Source organism: Periplaneta americana, chromosome 7 (genome assembly GCF_040183065.1).
Source record: "Periplaneta americana isolate PAMFEO1 chromosome 7, P.americana_PAMFEO1_priV1, whole genome shotgun sequence".
NCBI classification, from domain to species: domain Eukaryota; kingdom Metazoa; phylum Arthropoda; class Insecta; order Blattodea; family Blattidae; genus Periplaneta; species Periplaneta americana.
Window position 1 is genome coordinate 174,142,386 of NC_091123.1, and position 21,752 is coordinate 174,164,137.

The following is a 21,752-nucleotide window of genomic DNA, read 5'->3' on the forward strand; positions in this document are numbered from 1 at the left end:
AAAATGCATAATTTTTTGAAATACCAAAGTCATGAAATAGTTTGTCCTTATTCTGAACGTCTTTTGAAACGTTTTTTATTTGTACATTGTTTGCTTGTAATTTTGTAGGGGATAATTGTGAGATATCACGACAGAGGAATTTTTCATCACTTCCTACTTGCGGGTCTTTAGGCCTAAATATATTTTGGTTATTATAACAAACAGATTGTTCTGAAGATGATTCTTCCGTGCTTTCCCTTTTATCTGCAATTGACAATTTGCTATGACTCAAATATATAGCATTGCATTTTGTCTCAGTTTTAGAGCTTTTTTGTGGTGTGTTTGAAGTGCTGGGCACAACGGCAAAGAATGAACACTTTTCAAATAGATTATTTGATTGCATTTCTCTATTAAAAACTTCATTACAACAAGGATGTTTGATGTTATTTTGTATTAACTTTTTATAGTCTTGCGATCTTGGAATAAGTGTCGGCTCATTTCTAAAATAAGAGCTTGATTCTAAATTATTTGAGTGTCCACTGTGTATTTCTTTATCACGTATTCCATGCAATTTCTCTGCTTTGAAAGGAGTTATTGACGACGGTGTAAAACTGGAAGTTGTGTGATGTGAGTGAGAAAACGAAGAATTGGGGTGTTTTTTTGTAATTGGAAGGTGAATATTTTCTGTGTTAGAATGTAAGTAAGCGAAATGTTCCTTCTCAAATTCCATGTCTCTTTTATCGGCCAAATCACTTTGCTTTGAGTCCACCAATGATCCCAATGTTGACGATGTCTTACTTGTACCATATTGAATTTCATCTTGCTTCACTACCTGTGAGTCTTGGTGTGTAAGAGATGTATTTAAATGGCTTGAGGATTGATAATTGTGTGTTTTGTAACTGTGTACAGAAGAACGTACTTCATAACTACAACTTTTTAAAGTTTTAGTTCTTGAGATTATGGAATTCTGCGGTCTTGTAGCCGCTTTTTCCTCTTCTTTTTTAAGTGTCATATGCATTACGTTTTCGTCAACGCTGCGTGACACACATTGCTCTGCTTTCTGCGAGCCTGTTATATTAGACACTTCATTTTGTGTTGTAAAAACTGGTAGTAATAATTTTCTTTTCCTTACAAAAAATGGATTAATATACTGATAGTCAAATAACCATTCCGAAGACATATTTTTGCTCATGGATTCTGCTTTCTTTGCTGAATACATTAAAGAAGTTTTGATCTCTCCATCTGCCAATCCCTTGTTCTCAGTAGACATATCAACTCCATATGACATAGTTATAGAATTGGGAGATAGTATAAAGCTACTAGAAGTCGTGATGGGAATGTATGATTTGTCAGCCAAATTAAGTGACATCTTATCGGGTGTAACATTAGGTTTATCACAAATAACTTCATCTATTTTTTCTGGTACATCATAACTTCTTTCAGAAACTGTTAACTTCTTATTTGTATTTCTAAGATTGTGTGAATATGTATTGTTCAAATTATTTGATATTCCTAACACTGGGTCCACAGAGGAAATAATTAAGTTCTGTGTTGAATTTGGTACTGTTTTAGTTGTATTTGTCTCTTCAGTTATTACTGTACTAGACTTTTGTTTTAATATGCATCTGTCAGGCAAAACTAACATGTTGGGTGTACTAGTTCTGAAGTTAAAAATAGTATCGTTAGTTAACATATTTACTTCCTGAGTTTTACGGTTGTTAGTGTTCATATTACACATTTTCAGTTGTTCTCCCGAAGTAAAACGGTTATATATATTTGATGTTAATGAAAGTGGTATTTGCCTCGCATTATTTACGTTTTTATTTGTCTGTAAATGTGACTGAATAGGAAGTGTTGACGCTTGTCTGAAAGAGAGATCTGTTATTGTTTCTTGTTGAAAAGAAGTAGGAATACGTGTGGTATGAATAGCTTTGGCGGAGTCATTATCTGCCTGTCTTGAATTGCAAGCAAATAACTCGCAATCTGTTCGGTTATTCAGATTTTCTGTTGTCCAGGTATTCCAATTTGGTGAAAGTAAATAAGGTGGCGGAAATTCATATGCTGAATATACCACCCTTTTATTATTAGTGTTTTCGGTTGGAATAACGTCCTCTTTTACGGTTTTTGAATATTGATTTTCATTCAATGCACTACTTAGGTCATAGAAACTTTTCTTGTGCAATTCAATGCCATTTTTATTTTTACTGTCTGTTAAGATATTTTTCCGAGACAAATTTTTCTCTAATATGTGATTAAACCCAAGTATTTTAGATGTAATATTTGTAGTTTGTGTCTCTAAACTATTATTATATTCATTATGAATTCTATGACATGGATAGCAGTAAGTAGCTAATTCTTTCCTAACATTCATTTGAGCTTTGTATGTGTTGGAGTCACATACATCTGTTGTACAAGAAATTCTGTTGTTTTGTATATCTGCAGTTCCTTGTGTCATGTAATCGTAATCTTTCAGTTTTGATTCTTTAAAAGTTTGCGATTCCTCTCGTTCATGGAGTTTCTCTCTCGTATTACATGTACACGCATCACAATATTTTCTCTTAGTTCTTATAGGAACTGACACGGGTTTTTCATTAATGAATGTACTGGTATTTTGTTTTATAGGACATGCGGGTATGTCCCGTTCTGAAAAAATATTTAACTTCGATACTAATAAAGAATTTGTTGTAAAATTCTGTTTGAAAACGTTGCTGAGGAATTGCTGCAATTCTGGGTAATGCGACAGATCATTCCTTTGCATACTATCTCTAAATGTTACTGATTCATAATTTTGCATTTCTGCAGAAAAATTAATCATCACTTCGGTAAATTGTCGTAATGCTAGCAAATAATCAGTTATTGGCCGATTTTGAAGTGAGTATTGTTTTGGACAATATGGGGAATATGCACAATGTAAAGAATTACGGTACTTCGATTTTTGTTCAGGACTGAATACAGATGAAGTATGCACTGACACATTGGCAGTAGAGTCTTTATTTTGAGTACGAACTCCGAGTACAGAAACTGAAGTAGAAGAAACTATTTTCTTGTTATTTCTCACACTGAATCGACTTGTGTAATTATTTCGTTGTTTGAATTTAGATTTTGTTCTGCAGTACTTTGGTACTGTATTTTCACAGGAATTACAATGAGATTTCATTTGCACGTCACGAGTTTGTGGGGATAATTCTAATTCAACATGGCTTGATAATTTGGACACGCCATTTGGCTCTACTGTTTGTGAAGATGTAGATTCATATGTCACATTTGCTTGTATTCCAAAAGTTTGACATAAATTATCCTGATCTTTAGATAAAATCATAAAGGGTTTAATCTCTGTAGTTTCTGTGTTATTCAGAAGCGAAACTTGTATGCCCTTATCAGCATAAGTGATGGCATGTAGGCGACTTTGCTTCTCATCGTTTAATTGATATTCAGATTTACCCTTCATTTGTAGATCTCCTTGAAATGCCATATCTTGATATTGAACGATTTTATCAACTTCAGTTCTTGAAATGCAACGTTTTACATATGTCGACGCATCAATTTTGCAATTAGTTTTGTTACAACCATCTTTTAGTACCACTTCAACAGGTAATGCTTCTCCAATGGAATCTGTGAACTGTCGAAAATGTGTTTTCTTGAAGCATTGTAGATGTAAATTACATAAATTACAGCATTCTTGTTCCGAATTATGGAAATTGTATTGAGTGACTGGTTTATCACTGCAAATGCCATGAAAGGTTTGACAATTACATTGATGCACTGCCTTATTTTTAAAAGTCTGAGAGTCTTCTTGGATTAATTGTATCTTTTGTTGACGAAGAGTTTGAACAGAACTGCAGGGAGTGTCATATAAATGTCGCATGTATCTTCCGGCATTCCACTTTGAATAAGCAGATCGTAAAAATGATGTACTCTGTATAAATTGACATTCCTTTTTCTTTTTGTGTATCAATGGTCTTCTATAACGCACATAAATATCTTTCAAAATATGAGGTAACTTACTCATGGGATGTGTTGGTTCATGAGTTCCATCACAGTAGCAGTGACAATAATCATGTAAGTTTGGGGACCTAATCCTGAAATAAGGCTGATCTTGAAGACTATTATAACAACAATGACGGTCCTTGTTCAGGTTTGGTTCTTGTAGTGTCTTCATTTGATAACAACTTTCAATAATTATAGGCTGGCAAGGTAAATGAGAAACATCTCCACTTTCATCGTCTTTTATATTATTGCAAATATCAATAACACTATAGTTTTTAGGATAATACTGATGAGTCAGTATATCTTCACAACAATCACATTCGTGTAAATTAATATCATTTTTATACGAGCTTTCTGCTTCTCTAATACCTTCCATCATGGAAAAACAATAATACGCACTTTGAACACTATATATATAAATTTAATACGGTAATTTAAAGACACATAGACTACACAGAAATTTTCATAATAATGTCTCCAGCACTTTGTCCTTATGGCAAATTTTTAATAAGGGGCGTTTGTAGCAATAAATTACATTATTATAATACAGGCATAATTTTATACACTTATAAAACAACAACTCTGTAAATTATTTGGTGGCTCTGGTCATTCATATAAAAATTGGAGTAGGACTACATAAATCGCCGTTGCCGTCTATATTTTTACACAGAAGCACTGCCTTCGTAATTTACTCACAGATCCAAACCAGTAAGTTCGTCTGATTCGTGGTGAGACAGGCTTGGAAGTAGATCAAGTCTGCGATTTTTTTTTAAATTTATTTATTGGTCGACCAGCAAACTTGCTCTACAGACCATTGTTAAATTATGAAATATCCCATACAGAATATCATCATAAGGTTGGCTGTAAAGGCTCCTCTAATTAAATTTATTTTTAAATTAATTAATTAATCAATCAATCATTTTTGTGAACTATGAGAATAAAAATATGATGATGATTTTCTGTGTTAAATTTATAAAGAGTCGTCAGTATCGCTAAGAAAGATGTCCTGAGGTAATTTCCTTTTAAGTCTAGATGGCTGACAAGATCTTGCTCCAATGTTATATGTCACAGCTTCAGGAACGCCAGGAAGAAGTCTGCGACTTGATCTATAGGAGTTTTCAGAAGTAAGAGGTAAATTTAATTGACCAGACTATCTTCATGTTCTACATAATCTAAAAAATTATGGCATTGACGTATCAAGCTACACAAGAATCCTTTAAATTCAAAAACCCCTAAAGACCATTTAATTCATAATTGATTTATGCCCACAAATTGTTTGCCAGCATTTAATTTATTAATCTGACCCAATATTTTGGGTTTGCCTTGCGACACAGAATAGCTCACAACAGGCTAAAATGTAAAAGAAAAATTGCATAAGCAGGTTTCAAACAAAAGGAGATTAAGACATAAAAAATAGAATGATTTATATAGTTTGAATTCAAGAAGCCACTAAATTTAAAGCGAAAGTTTTGTTAAAAGTCACTGTTAGGTTCAAAGTCCCCTCTATTTTCCACCAGGTACTATCAAAATCCTTTAATTTGTAAAAGTGGATATAGGGGATTTTGATTCTATAATATTCAAGAAATGAAATGTTTTGTATCACCATGACGAGTTTATTTCTGATTGTTGGTGACCGTATTATGTATCAGTAGGCACTTTCTTATAACTTCGTCTGCGAGATCGCTAGTTTTTAACCTACCAAGTTATCACAGTCTACTATATACAGTCGCGAAGCTCAATATGTACTAAAAATGCAAACATGGGTAGTTGCCCACCACTAGGATCGCTACTATCACCTCATCATCGCAGATCTCTCTCCTAGTAGACGACAAAATATGTTACACTTTCGTTGTATTCTTTTGGAAAAATTAACACCTTCCTTCCATTATTGAAATATTAAATGCATAAAGTTAATTTGTTATTTTAATGAAGTATATTAAATTCCACCATAAACTCGAAGATACCTGCAAGAAATACGTTAATATTATTTTTGTTTGTGCAAAACGAACTGAAATTTACTATAATCGCTTCACTCATTCAAGATTATAGCAATAATTAACTATGAAATCAATAAATATTAATTTGCATTTCCCTTTACAACAATAATAATGGAAATATGAATTAATGGAGTAACTTACGTGTGCCGGTACTTGTAGTGTAGGCTTACGTAGTTAACAAAGTGAGATGAGGTTAAGCAATAATAATCACACCAGAATTGGAAATAAAACGTGATCAATAAATGTTATTGTAACAAACTTTTTCTACGTCTCTAGTAAAGTAACAAATAAAAATAACAACAAAATTAACAGCTATAATTAAAAACATATCCTTTGAAAAAAAAAGTAGGCCTAAACAATAATAATCCCACCAGAATTGAAAATAAAACGTGATCAATAAATTTCATTAAAACAAACTTAATTTTTCTACGTCTCTAGTAAAATATTATTATTCCAATTATTGTATTTTAGCCATTAACATTTTCATTACAACCAATAACGAACATTTCACAAGCATCAATGTGAAATACGCAACGAGGTAGCACTCGATGGAAATACGACACAGTCCAAAGTCGACCGTGGACAGTCTATTGTTTCTAGTTGCTAACCGCTTAGAGCGCTTTATCACGAGATTTGCAAAAAATCACCTCAAGCTTCGCGACTGTATATAATAGACTGTGAGGTTATTGTGGGGCTATCTTAAAGAAAAGCGTGTTCTTGAGCCTACGACAATCGATGAATTGGAGTACTCCATCGCACATACTGTGGCAGTTATTCCAGAACACAATCTGTTAGGTACTGTTGTACAAGGACAAAATGGTGTACACACAGATAACAACTATGATGAAGTTATGGCAATGGGTTGTGATACAAAAAAAAGTCACTTTTTGTTTAATAAGATTGTGTAGAAAATGAAGAAATTATGAGCAATTAAATTTACCTCTTATGCCCAGTTTCCATTATGTGATGGAAGGCATGCTGGGAGCGCTGATGGCAGTTCTGCGATCCCATCCGGTCAACAGTTGAATTACCATAGAGAAAACAAATTTCTCCTTTTTTTTAGTAGGTTATTTTATGACGCTTTTTTGACAGCTTAGTTTATTTAGCGTCTGAATGAGATGAAGGTGATAATGCTGGTGAAATGAGTTCGGGGTCCAACACCGAAAATTACCCAGCATTCTGCATGTTAATACCACAGTCTAGTATATATTGTCACGAAGCTCAATACGTTGTAAATATGCATCCATAGATAGTTGCTAACCACTAGGATCGCTAATATCGCCTCATTACAGACAATGCGAAATAGTACCGGAACAGTCAATTGTTTCTAGCACCCTCACAACACAAGCTTTGTGGCTGTATTATACTAGACTGTGTTCATACTTTTATCACAGTCTAGTATATAGTCACGAAGCTCAATACATAGTAAATATGCATCCATATATAGTTGGTAACCACTAGGTTCGCTAATATCGCCTCATTAGAGACAATGCGAAATAGTACCGGCACGTACCGGGACAGTCTGTTGTTCCTAGCACCCTCACAATTCAAGCTTCGTGACTGTATATACCAAACTGTGGTTGAGATATGCAATGCGCTATTTAAACAATAGAAAAATTATTTATTTGATTGTCAGTTTCATTAGGTGTACGTAACTTTAGCCAGAGGTGGAGGTGTATGTGCTGCGACAAGAGCCTGAAATAAGGGCCAGTTGGTGGTCCTGTAATTGAGTGGAGGTGAGAATGTTTCATGTTTTAATATCAGGAGAAGTAGATAATATAACACGACAACCACCAGAATTTAATTCAGCTAGGACGAAAGGAAATAGTTTGAAAGGGAGATTAGTGTGTACGGCAATGTGAAGCATATCTGTTAATATGTTGGGATTATACGGGTAATACGTAGGGACAGTGGGAGCATTTATAGACGATCGATTTGTAGTAAACAAAGAATGTAATACTTTTCCGGTTAGGTTTGTATTCCGGCAACCCTAAGCAGATTTTTTTTGCATTAAAATTTCTCAAAATAATAATTGGACAACTGATGATTCGAGACGGATACATTCGTATAACAGAAGATGGCTGTGAGACGAGCTCGCCTGTGCATTATTATACCGGTGCAAGCCGCAGGGTCTTGTCATTTAAATTCTAATTTTGAATTTTAGTGTCAAATGTAAAAACGTTTTACTCTCCAAAATCCTCAGCCTAGTTTAGATTGGTATGAGATAGAACGATTTCCCTGGGGGTGGGGGACACAAAATAAATAATCAGTCATTTCAAAGAGTTTACTTTATTTATACATTCTTATTTGAGGATCTCGCCATCCTCAATATATTGTACGGTATCCCATAACTTTGTATATTCATAGTGTAAATACTATAAATATGGAAAAAAATAATAATAATCGTTCCGGCACCGGGTAACCTCTCGGTTTGGCACGTTGAGTGTTAACTAACTGAGCTATGCCGGGATTCGATCCGAATTCAGTAGAGGATAGCAATGTCCTCAAAATAAGAATATATATGTACAGATACAGAACTAAAATTTGGAGCTCCCTTATTGTTGTGCCACTTACAACACACTGCACATGAGTAGTAAACAAGAGCCCCCTGGATATATGCTACTTTTGACAGTCGTGTGCGAAATTGTTGCCTACATACATTTGAACTCCCATCAATACTCGCTCCAAATTTTATTTTCATGTCGTGTCTGTACACTCTGGGACGAAATTTTTTAATACTATAATGTGGGTATATATTTGTGTACTATTTGCGACACTGGCTGTTATCTTCTATTCATAGAAGTAATAACTAAAGAAGTCATACACCTTAGATTAAACTATTTATGATCTAGGATAGCCTACCAGTATACCGTTTTACACTACTTTTATGTTCTAAGGTCAAAAACACACGAAATGAGTAATGAAAGGGTGATAAATAGACAGGTTTGCACTTAACCGAAAGAGACCGATAATGAATTGTAGTATAACATTGTTGTTCAGGTTCAAAGGCGTTGTAATCATTATATATATGTGTTCAGGCATGATAATTCCTGCCTATATTTTCTGTATATTTCCTGAAGCCAAATTCGATAACGCACAGTTAAGTTATCACGAAAGTATAAGTAATTTGAAAGTAAAAATTGAGAAGAGTTGTCGGCCTGGGTGGCGTAATTGGTATAGCGCTGACCTTCTGTGCCCGATGTTGCGGGTTCGAGCCCGACCAAGGTCGATGTGATTTAAGTGTATTGAAGAATGCTTAACTGCAAAATGCTCATGTCAGTAGATTTGTTGAAATGTAAAAGAACTCCTGCGGGACAAAATTCCGGCACACCGGTGTCGCTGATATAATTTCAGAGGTTGCGAGCGTCGTTAAATAAAATATAACATTTATCATTTGAGAGAGATGGCAGAATCCGCTAGTCCAGCTAGTCGTATCCCTCAATTATTTCTCTACCTTTGCCACAAGGGGCGCTATTGTGACTATATTGCCATTGATTGTGACTTGCCTACACTTTGGATATTTATTATCTTTGATTGCAATGCACTGTCGCAACTGTGTGTGAAGATACTTGGAAATGAGAAACAAATTTCAACGTAGTGTCATAAATGTCAATCATAATCAATAACAAGGCGGCAGCACATGACTAAAATTAATTCTGTTTAGAGCTCTTTGCTCTATAGAATGAGGACCCAATGAAGAAATTTAAGCATAGACATGGTGGCCATACTTTCAGTTTCTGATGATAAAATTTTTGAATACGGTCTGCTAGGAAGTCCAAGAAGAGAAGCAGACAGGTCTTCAAACTTGCCATCGCTTTGGCGCAAGTCTCGCTGTTCGTGAGCCGGAAACGAGAGGCCGAATATCATAATGCCGCTGCCAATGCAGGCGAAGCAGGTTGTTATATTTCAAGTAAGTTTTGATAATATATACCTTTAAACAGTACACATTAAGTTAACACGTGCCCATGTGTGAACACAATAATTTATATGGTGAAGTTTGATTTCTGTTTGTGTTGTATGTTGAGATTCGTTGTCGGAACCGAGATCTTGTATCTATTATGGTTGTGCATGTTTATATCATAGTCTTAAGTAGGTTTGGCAGTTGTCATTTAGTTATCTTTAACTATTAAGAAGGATTCTAAGTGTATTGAGTGTGTTCCAAAGATTCATCACGCTAACCAATGCGATGTCAGTCCTTTCCTTGACGATTAATATATGATTAGTTTCATTGAGAAATACCACCAAAAGTAACACATTTCCATTATCCCAGAATATGAGACCTATGTGTGTGACGTGTGTCTATATTAATCACACAATTTTGTTCAACGTGAATAGATGCATAGAATATATAGTATAAAATTGTATATTAATAAGTGGGGATGAACCATTGATGTATGTACGTATTCTTCATATTCATTTTAATTACAGTAATTTTATATATATTTCAGAGTGCAGTGGAGCCAATGCAAGTAGATGCTCCACCAGAAGATAATGACAACAATGAAGAAGAACCATACATTGTAGAGAACCCTAGTTTGGTAAGTATTTTATTTAATTTTCTGTGCATGAATAGAGTCTATAGAGTTAAAAAATTTTCTCTGCCGGTGATTTACGCAATCTTCCAATCACATCTGTATAGTTAATAGAGCGTCACAATACCTACATGTTTCAAAGCCACGTAATGACAAATTTAAAAAAAAAATCGTTGTAAGGGAGTTTTTCACTTTAAAATTATATAAAGATAGAAACAGTGGCAATTACAGTAGAGCCACACTCTAGTATATACAGTCGCGAAGCTCAATACGTAGTAAATATGCAAACATTAGATAGTTGCTCACCACTAGGATCGCTAATTTCGCCTCATTACAGGTAATGCAAAATAGTGCCGGCACAGTCTATTGTTTCTAGCACCCTCAAAACTCAAGCTTCGTGACTGTATATAATAGACTGTGGTAGAGCCTCTATTATCCGCCGTAATGGAGGGGGTGGGCTGAACGATTAATCGAAAAAATCGGATAATCCGTACCATAAATTTTTTCGTAAATTTAAGGAATAATACATTTCTGTAATTTCCTTTATGGCCTTTGTGTTTAATACGCTAGGTAGTGGATCACAAGTAGACTAATTTAAATCTCATTGTCAACGACGGGTTTTTAAGGGGCAAGAGAAACTTTGTAATGGTTGCCTGTGGAAAGATATGAATAGTAGAGGTCTCATGTTGTAGATTTACTTACTTTATACAGTCCAAACTCATATCCTGTTTGCGAGATGAGTCACAGTTTCTCTTCCCCCAAACCACTCAATTATTTACACTTTTTTTTTTTTCGATACTTAGCACAACAAGATTTCTTTTGACACCCGTAGAAGAGATTTTGTGTAGAAGTTATACAGTACCACAATTCGATCAGTAAACCATACTGTGTAAGGGAAAAGGCTTGTAATAACACACTCTAGAAAAAAATATGCTAATACAATGTACAGTAGGCTACTTCATATATTTCTGTAGCAAAAAAAAGCGAGAGAAAGACAGACGGATAATCCACCAATCGGTTAATAGGGTGACGGATAATCGGGGTTCTACTGTAATAGTATGTTATTTCACAGAGCCATTAGATTTGTAAAGTAGGCCTAATTTGTTTAAGTGTCATAACACCTGTTTGTCACTTAATGAAAAAGGGTAATTCTCCAGGAATGCTAAGTACACCTAAAAAGGCACAATTATTTTTAGATTGAATCTTCGACCTTGCTACACACCACACGGGACTGACATGTGATTTGTAGGTATTGTGTTGTTTCGTGATAAAATGAAACTGAGAGATAGTATAATTTTACAAATAGGCTTATACATATATCTGGAAAAATAAATAAACGAGTTTTCACAAGGTCGGGAATCAGTGACAAGTTAGGTTTAGTTTGTTCAGGCCTTTAGTAGGCTATGTCTTGCATATACCCTTTTTCGTAGATAGGTAAATTACACAAATAGATTTACCCGGGACTGAAAAAAAAGGAGTGCTTTCCCGGTAGTGTATTTTGGGAACACTGAGTTACATGATTAGTGTGAAAATGTCTTAGAAAATCATCATCGGGTATATAAGAAGTGGAGGCATTTGGGGCGGGTTTGGTGGATTTATAGGTTTCTTAGTGATCACATCGTGTCTTTAGAGTGATTTTGTCATTATTTTCATTGATTTAAGTAGGTACTTTTTTTTTTTCTCCTGTATGTTGTGTGTAGTGGGTTAGGAGATTCACCTTATTTTACTTCACTGACTTCAGTGAGATGCATATAGTGATGAACACTGGTTTTAGTTTGCAACCGCAAATACTTTCAACATAAGAAATGTTTGATATTTACCTGTATATTCTAATGCACTGTTGTAGCCCCTCCCCCACTTGTTGGGCATACTAATTACCAACATAACACGTGAAAGATCCAGGACGAATTACTAGGGAAATTGTTAGTTCCCCTAGTACTGCATCCTGAACATTTTATTATGCTGTAACAATTGGAAGAGGGGGCTACAGAATGCATTAAAATTACAGGTAAATGTCTTAAATAATTTTTATGTTGAAAGTATTTGTGGCTGCAAACTATAAACCACATGTTTTATACATTTCACAGAAGCTAGTGGAGCAAAAGAAAATTGTGTCTTTTTTTGGGTGTAGCTTTTCTAGAGAATTACCGGAGAAAATAACAAACATTTCTCGTAAGGAAATTCTTCAGTTTCCAAGTGTAGAAAGGATCGAAATAGTAATATTAGGGTGCGGATTCATATGGACTAAAAATGGTAAAATATGCAATACTAAAATAAAAAGAAAATTATTTTATTTTGAGCAATTTACTAATATTGATTGTTTTTCTGCTATACATAAGAATATTGAGACACCATCAGTTGTTAATGTTGCCAACCTTCAACGCACTGCTTAAGCAGTAAACTTCTGGCAGATTTTTTGTTAGGCATTGTTGATAAAATTAATTCGAAACTAACAATTTTCATATGGCTAAGCTGTTCTAAAATACAATGCACTCTAGTTACTGTCGAAGTTTCTTTGACATGTCATCATAATAAAATTAAATATTCTGATTTGCCACATCGACAAGTAAAACACAGAAAATTGCATTATCGTGCCTATCTTAGGCCTTTTGTTGACAGGTGCCGAAATTCGAGTTTAGTGGGTGCACAGAAGTTTGTCAACACTTCGTGTAACTTCCACCCCGATCATTTTGCAGGATTTTCCTAATTGTCAAAATGCTATGCACTTGCGAAGTAGGAGATAAAGGGGCTTCTTCACAGTTTAGTATATACAGTTGCAAAGCTCAATACTTACTAAATATGCAAACATAGACAGTTGAAATACGCATCCATAGATAGTTGCTAGCCACCAGGATCGCTACTATCACCTCATCACAGACTCTTTCCCTAGCAGACGATAAAATGTATTGTACTTTTGATATCGTGTTCTTTTGAAAAATTAACACCTTCCTTCCACTATTGAAATACGAACTACATAAGGTTTATATATTATTTTCATAAAGTATATAGGCTATTATATTTTATAAACTCGCCTTCCTGGATCTTTCGGAAGAAGGATAACTCTGACCTCTTTTTCTTAGAATTTATAGTGCAACAAACGTCTCCTTGTCCTATATTATTACTCAAATTATTGTATTTTAGCCATTTACAGTTATTACAACCGATAATGAACATTTCACAGTTTACACAACTTTTCACAACAATGCGAAATATGGCACAGTCAATGCCTTTTCGATCTAGACCAGGCTGTAATATATGTTCGGGTTTTCTATTTCAGTGTATGGAGCTCAGTGAATTATTATATTATAACTTTATTGCGTATCATAGCTAAGTTTTATTTAGTGTAATGTGTCCATAAGTTCCCTTTACTTCTTGTTGCATAATATGTTGCAGAAATTATTACAAAACTGTGCTATTTTAATGTGAAGAGAATTTTACATGTTAACATAATCTTTTTGATTAACATTTTAAGTTTAGAATGGAAGCTATTTTGAGGTTTAATAAAAAAGAATTTATATTGTGATTTTAATATAGCACATCTACCTTCCTTGATAAAAACAGAAAATTTACCATACTACTCCTATCAAATTAGTGTACGTACGATTGTTACTTCGTCTCTTAGGTAGTAGATAAATACAATAATTCAGTACTCAATTGTAGTTTTAAAATACAGACAAATTGAATGTGCGGAGTATCATACATGACATTATGCTTAATTATAATGTATAATTGCGAATTTAGGAATATAAGATATAGTAAACATAACCTATAATATTTCCATATGAATGGCAGGGCATTGGAGACCACTAAAATTAGACAGAAAGGGGCAACTGGGACAGTAAACATAACCTATAATTTCAACGTATCTAAATATTCGTGTGGTGCAACTGAAGATTACTGAATTGTGCATAAATGAATGTACAAGAATTTCGCAATATTTAATCGAAATAAAGGCAGGTAGGTCTATTACACATACGAACAACGTAATTTTCACACCAAAAATAATATTACACCTTAACTCGCAAGGAATTATGTCTGAAATGTCTCCTAATCGTTGTTTTAAATTTTATTAACGCAATTACACTACATTTTAGAGAAATATATGTTACTTTTTATGCATTCCAATTAATTTATATGGTTGAAATGCCGCACTTCGTGATCGGGTTAAGCGAGTCACATGGTCTGCCTTACGGCCTGTATTAGATCACGATGGCAGTGACACAGTCTATTGTTCCTAGTACACACAGTTCTCCAAGCAGCTAGCAACTACCGTGAGAGATGCAAAAAATCACCCCAAGCTTCGCGACTGTATAGACTAGACTGTGGCTTCTTGTTTTGATTATCTGTTCTTTTAATCTCAACTTCCATCCATTATAATGCCCCAATGTTATACTTTGCATAGCCAGCAATGAATTTAATTATGGAGAGCTTTGTTGATTGCCGCAGAACTGTCACAATGATTCGCCAACCACACTGTCTGCATGTTGTCAGAGTGTCATAAATAAAATATTCAATGTCTGCATTTCTTCTGTATTTCATTTTCCGATGGTGGTGTTGCTAAACTTAATTAACGTAACACAGATAGATTCTTTGATAATAGAAATGCTCAGAGTAGGTTGCATAAGCTTAGAAGCAGTAGACAATAGTGATGCAATAGATTGTCAACCTGAAGCTGAACCAGTAGCCAGTACCAGTACTACAGATCGGCCTCTCAACAGCAGAAGACATTATCTCCAACAGTTCTTTCGATACCAGTAACACAGCCCTTTGCTAATGGGAGATTGAAAAGGAAATTCCAGGTTTCTGTTCCTGACCAAAAGAAATATCTACAACAAGAAATCATATTTCACAACAGATTGCAGAATGAAATATAGGCTAGGCCTACTACATTATTGGATGGACCTCAAAATCTGTGCTTCATTGGCTGTCCATGATAATATCTTTGAAAAATATTGGAGTTCAAGAGGTCAAATGACTTTATTGTCAAACGCCTGGCATTAGAAAACAACAACAGCATTATTGGATGGGTGACTGAAACTCATCATTACATGATTAACAGGACCAGCCTCATGGGCTAGTGGCCAGAGCTTCTGATTACATTTCATGAGGTCCCAGGTTCGATTCCCAGTTAGAACACAGGAATTTTTCCTTAAGGGGGAATGTTTCTGTGTTCGTCCATGGTCTGGAAATGAGGTTAGACTTAGGTTTAAGACCTCTCCTGGCACTTCATAATCATCTTATAATATCATCAGGGCAGTGTAACTCCGCCTTCCAGGTGCCCCAACCTCAGAAGTGGGTTACAAATAAGCCATTGCCAGGATAGACCAGAAATGTCAAATGACAACCTGGTGGCATCGGATTAAAAAAAAACATTATTAACAGAATACTTACAATATAGTGAAAATTATATTCCGAATAATATATCAAATCATTAAAGATCCACTATTGGAATTATCAATTCTTTTTAGGTTAGCTGACTTCAATAAGATTAGATAAGATAGTATTACAAAATGTCAACAGTGTTGCCAAAAAGATATAACATTCTTATAATTGGTTTTAAAATATGAAATAAACATTCAGTTGTGCAATAACTTCAATACATATCCATCTATTAATAGTCACACTGAGAATATTTTTGTCTTGATTTTTACATTTTAAATGGACATTATAAATAGCCTGAGTTAACAAAGGCTAATTTATCCTAGACAATAAATCTAAAGATTGATCCCCATATTTAAATTCATTTTATGATAATTAATTATTTATTGGTAGATTGTAAGTAGACCAAGCCTTTTAGTTTAGGTCCGGAAAAATTGATCTGTATAAAAACTATCTTTTCTTGTATATCATAAATAATTGAGTGATATCTCTATCCAGTGCTTTTGCTTCAGTAAAGTCTCATTTTACAAACCTGTGGATCAACAATTGGCTCTCTTCTGACAAAGGAAAAATTTTACAGTCTGTACAAAAGAAACCAAATGACATGGAAATGTACAAAAATTTGCCCAGACATGTTCAAACATTTTTAACAAGAGCCAGAACAGGTCACATTGTCACTCAATTGTACCTACACAGATTTCACATTTCTGATAATCCTACTTGTCTGTGGTGTAATAATCATGATTAAGATCTGGAACACATTCTTCTATATTGTCCATCCATAAACCACAAAAGAAGTAAATTAAAATCATCAGTACCAGTTGCAGAAGACACAGCCCTGCAGTATATATTGACTACACCCCAACTCTGGCTACTAGCAACAAGCATCTGTAATGAACACCGATCAAAATACCCCTCATTTCTCGTGAAAAACAACAACTGAATAGACTACAGTGGACTATAGTGGACTTTATGTTGTCAGCAAACGGCTGGATACATTAAGAAGATTGATAAATAATTTAGTCAAGAAGTTGATATGATTTAGTACTGGTCTCAAATGAGCAAAATATCGCTCGACCAATGTGTGTCTTTTTCTCTTTTCATACCCATTAAACTTAATTACCTTCCTTGTTTACATATTCTTGCAATATTCCATTCTGGATCTCATCTGGTTTAAATAGATTCTAAACCAGTGTTGTCATGGTAATTTTTTTTCTTGGCCGTATGCCCCACCCTTATTTTTTCCCCTTGAAATACAGGGTGTAAACGACATAAACTGCCAAAATTATATAGACAGTACCTACTTATCTGTACTGAACAAAATGTCTAGTGAAATTTAATTATTTCTTCTAATTTTATTTTTAATTTGTAAAATATCATGTTTTTAAGACTGATAGAAATCTAATTATTTGTTTACATTTCGACTGAATATGAATGCCATTACTAATGAACTTGTGCCCAACACACCAATACACAACACAGTAATAAACAACTGCTTCAGTATAGGTATCGAGCGAAGTAAATAATGACTGTCTATTCTCTTTTTAAAAAAAGTTAGATTCACAAAACGCATGTTATTCTGGGAAAACCTGAACAATTACAGAAAAGCATTGTTTGGCTTTTTCCTTCAGTTATTTATGCTCTACCACAGCTGCAGATTTTCAGGGCAGGCAAAGGAATCCTTGCCTTCCCTAATATTTTAACAGAACACAATGACAGTATTAATTCCAGCTGAATTAAGATCACAAACAAGTTATAGCAAATGATGAACACTTCTCCTTTTATATTAATTTTACTATTCACTACGGCTAAGATGTAAGTTACGTCATGTCGACCACATCCAGTTGGTGATGCCCATTCGCTATACTGTAGATAGTACAAAATAATAATTCATACCGAAAAATAACAGCGCTATAACCAGCCTGCAGTGTCTATGTGAGGGCTGGAGAGAGGAGACAGCTACATCATTCTGCTCTCCAGTAACTATGACAACAGCAGTTCAACCAATAAGATAGCTGGTTAGCGGAGTGTTTAAACTTGACTAGAACTCGTGAGGGGAGGCAAATTTGGAGATGTCCTACTCACCTCTGACAACTGTAATGCTGTACTGCTTATATTCAGGGCTGCTTTCGGCTGTATTGGGAAGATCTCTCTCTTTCTCTCTTCTTGGTTTTAGAAAATTGAGTCACGTGTTGTTAGTTTTCTTTCCCTGCATAAAAGTTTTCTTTCATATTGGTAGATTTTTCTCTTGTTTGCGGGTGTTCCTGTTATCTTTTTCTTTTCCGTTACGAGATATATTTATTTTTACAGTATATTAAATATATCGAGAGTTTAGAAACAAATGCAGATTTGTCTCTAGTTTATTCTAGTAGTAGTTGTTCAGTATGTTGTGACCTAATTGATCGGTTTGTGAAGAAAGAGGATCGTCAAGTGAATTTGCTGTAAAATTAGGCTATGTAATACGGTAGTAAAGAGCAAGCCCTGGATTCTTAGGTTCGAATCAGTTTTGTTGCTGTCTCGTTACTCTCGAAATATTGCTTTTTTTTATTCATTCAATGTCCAACGTGTAAATTGGAGCATACTTGAAACAAAAGTGACATGCAGTGGATCCATTCACAGAATCTGCATTTTCACCACTGAGAATCTTGTCTACACTTTTTTATTGTTTTTAAGGTTGGATTGGCAGACATTACTGTATTGCATTTATCATTCACTGCACTTACTATCTTGTCTGGAACTGCCTCGATCAACTCCACTGCTTTTTCCACAATCTTCAAATAGAGAGTAGTTTTCTTTCTTCAAGACTGGTAATAATTCCAGTCCATGGACAGTCATGAAGGCAAGGTCGTTTTGAATTTCTGCTTCACTGAAAAGTTTTCTCATCTCTTGGCATTACATCGACAAGAAACACCCTGTTACTGTCTCAAAACAGATAGTTCTTTTCTCTCTGGCTCAGAATAGTGTATCCAGGATGTCACCTATGTAATTATCCAGGATTAGGCATCAGCATCAGTATGTTCCAACAATTCACAAGAAATAGTTTTTCTTTGAATTCTGTATTGAGCTGTGAGACTTTATGTAACTTACATTGTCTGGGTTGGTAGTTGTAGCAGGACACCCATAGTGCAACTGATCGTTAAGTTCATTTTGTCGTGTTTATGCAGTTTTAATATTTAGCCCAGTGATCAACAATGTTCTCTACCAACTGCAGAACTTAAGTACACAACACACAGACATTTATAAATGTCCGCCGAAGTTTTTCTTCAAAATTAAGAATTCAGTTACTTCTTGTTTGTAACGAGAATTGTTCACAGACTCCATTTTAACAGTTTATTAGAGCTCTGACGTCAAAAATTATATGCAATTCTGCTTACAAATGCAGGATGTTTGTAGCATCTAAGATTACATTTTTATATTTTAATTCTTGGTTGAGAAAAATAAACCTCGGATATTACTTTCTGAGCAATCCTAACATTAATATAGTCCACACATGTGGAGTAACAGCTACTGCGTCTGGCTGCGGAACCAGGTGGCCTAGGTTCGATTCCCGGTTGAGGCAAGTTACCTGGTTGAGGTTTTTTCCGGGGTTTTCCCTCAACCCAATATGAGCAAATTCTGGGTAACTATCGGTGCTGTACCCCAGACTCATTTCACCGGCATTATCACCTTCATCGCATTCAGATGCTAAAGAACCTAAGATGTTGATGAAGTGTCTTAAAATAACCTACTAAAAAAAAACAACTTCTTTATAACCGTGAGAACATTATTTACTCTTACACTAATTTCACTGGTAAGTGTTTTTCTCATTCCTATTTATGATTATGATATTACCTTTCAGGATCTAGAAGCATATGGGAACAGCTACACTGGGTTGGCTCGACTGTATCGCCTCATGTATATTGCAGATCACTGCCCTACATTACGGATAGAAGCTCTCAAGATGGCTATAAGTTATGTTATGTGCACGTATAATGTAGCATTGTATCAGCAGTTACACAAAAAACTACAGGAAGCAATTGGGTAAGTACATAACATAATAGTATTTGTATGTTTCATGAATTACAGTAAAACCTTGTTAATTGAACCTCTGTTAACCGAAATGTGTAAGTCATGTAACTGCACTTTTATAATGAAATTTTAAAAGTTATACTTTTATAGTATTTATGAAGAACAAAATTTATGCACAATATATGGCACATTCATATTTATTTTTAATTTCAACACTTTATGGGCAAAATATATGAACAAAGTAGAAGCAATTCCAAAGAAAATTAGTTATCACTAGGAATGCATGTGAATGCAGCAATATGTCGTATTGTTTACATGAAGTGGCTAAACCCACCCCTAGTACTAATCAGGCGTGACATTCAGTGGCAGCTCCTGCATATTTCTTAAGAGGAGGAAAAAAGTTAACAGCACGAAATGACACCTTCTTGAATGAAACATGCTACAAATTAGCGTACATTCATACATGTAAGACTATGTAGTGTTGGGGTTGGCCTTCCCTTCTGTATAGCAATAATCTGTTCTTGTAAACTGAGTTTCCTAAATTGTCCAAAATATATTATGTTTTCACTTCCATTCATTGCTGAATAATTGCACAAATTAACAATTACAAGGAAATTCACAACCTCGTAGCATTTTTCGAGCACACTACAGCATCACACTTGTTGGAAGAGACCAGCTACTAACATGTAAACGGAATCGTTTTACGGAAATGGGAATGAGAAATAATCTGAGGAAAGCGAGAACACTGCACCCACCCACGTGGTCTGTGTTGCCACATGTACATTTTACAAGTTCAGTATCACATGCTTTTGAAGAATATCAGTTCTTGTAAAGTCATACTATCATTATTGTTCAAAGCTGCCGGTGGCCGATTAATTTTTTATGTTAAAAATGATGTAGTTTGGAGTACCTACTTTCAGTTTCAAATATATTTGTACAAAACTGACAACTTGGCTGTTGCCCTGTCTAGTAAACAATTAATAGAAGTGAATTTCAGGGGCCAACTATGTATAACTACTTCCTCTTTGTTTTACATAAACCCGACTTTAACTTTCAAATATCCACGAAAGTTTAAAACCATTAATAGTAGCCTATATAAAGTGCAATGAATAATATTTTTGATTTATAATTTAAAAAAAGTTTACATGGTGTCTTTCATAGCGTTGCGTTAAAACTGTTTTTGCTGTGTCTCCTCCTAGATGTGTTATAGTCCGTTGAAGGCAACATCGTTAGGTGGCAGCGGTAGCGAGCTTGCTGCACAATCAGTCGGTTTCTATTTCCCGCCCATGCACTGATTCAGAGGAGGATCTCCTTCCTCTCCGTTTATTGACTTGCTTTAAAACTCTGCTTCTTTCTCTGGCCGCTAGTGCGCTGTTGTCTATGTGTCGGTGAGAAATTTAATAGCCGGTGACCATGCCACCCGGACGACAGGCCGTCATCAGTGGAGAACTCGTCCGCCGAGCCCACCGTGAGACCCAAGGTCATTCAGCCGGAAAGCACAAAGCAAGACGACACGTCGGCAACGTTCTCGCCGCGGTCTGCACTAATAACAGCCAATCGGCGCACAGCTCCTCGGCTGACTCCCTCTGGCACTATAAATTAAGGAGCTAGGTACCCTCAGATATCATTTAACCCTGAAGATGAGGAAGATGAACATCCTCGAAACGTCGGTGGATCACCAACTTATGACGTGGCTGGAAGCCCGAGAAAATTTCGAATTATCACGTCGCCAGGAAAGCTTCAGTAGTTATTTCAATCAACCAAGTTTTTCTTATAGCTGTGAACTTAAAAATTATCGAATCTTCCTTGAATTTCAAGGCACATATTTTATTTGGTATTTACTTCCAAAAGAAGAAAATGTGAGGAGGAC

At 35.1% G+C, this 21,752-nt stretch overlaps 1 protein-coding gene across 1 annotated transcript in view; it reads left to right on the forward strand.

The window, feature by feature from the left end:
- The first annotated feature begins 9,740 nt into the window (after window positions 1-9,740).
- LOC138703763 (COP9 signalosome complex subunit 1-like) overlaps window positions 9,741-21,752 on the forward strand; it is a 65,557-nt gene continuing 53,545 nt past the window's right edge. The window contains exons 1-3 of the mRNA XM_069831921.1: window positions 9,741-9,873; window positions 10,412-10,501; window positions 19,713-19,894. Of these exons, the coding sequence (XP_069688022.1) occupies window positions 9,832-9,873; window positions 10,412-10,501; window positions 19,713-19,894 (314 nt within the window). The 5' untranslated portion in view covers window positions 9,741-9,831. The remainder of the gene's footprint in view (window positions 9,874-10,411; window positions 10,502-19,712; window positions 19,895-21,752) is intronic.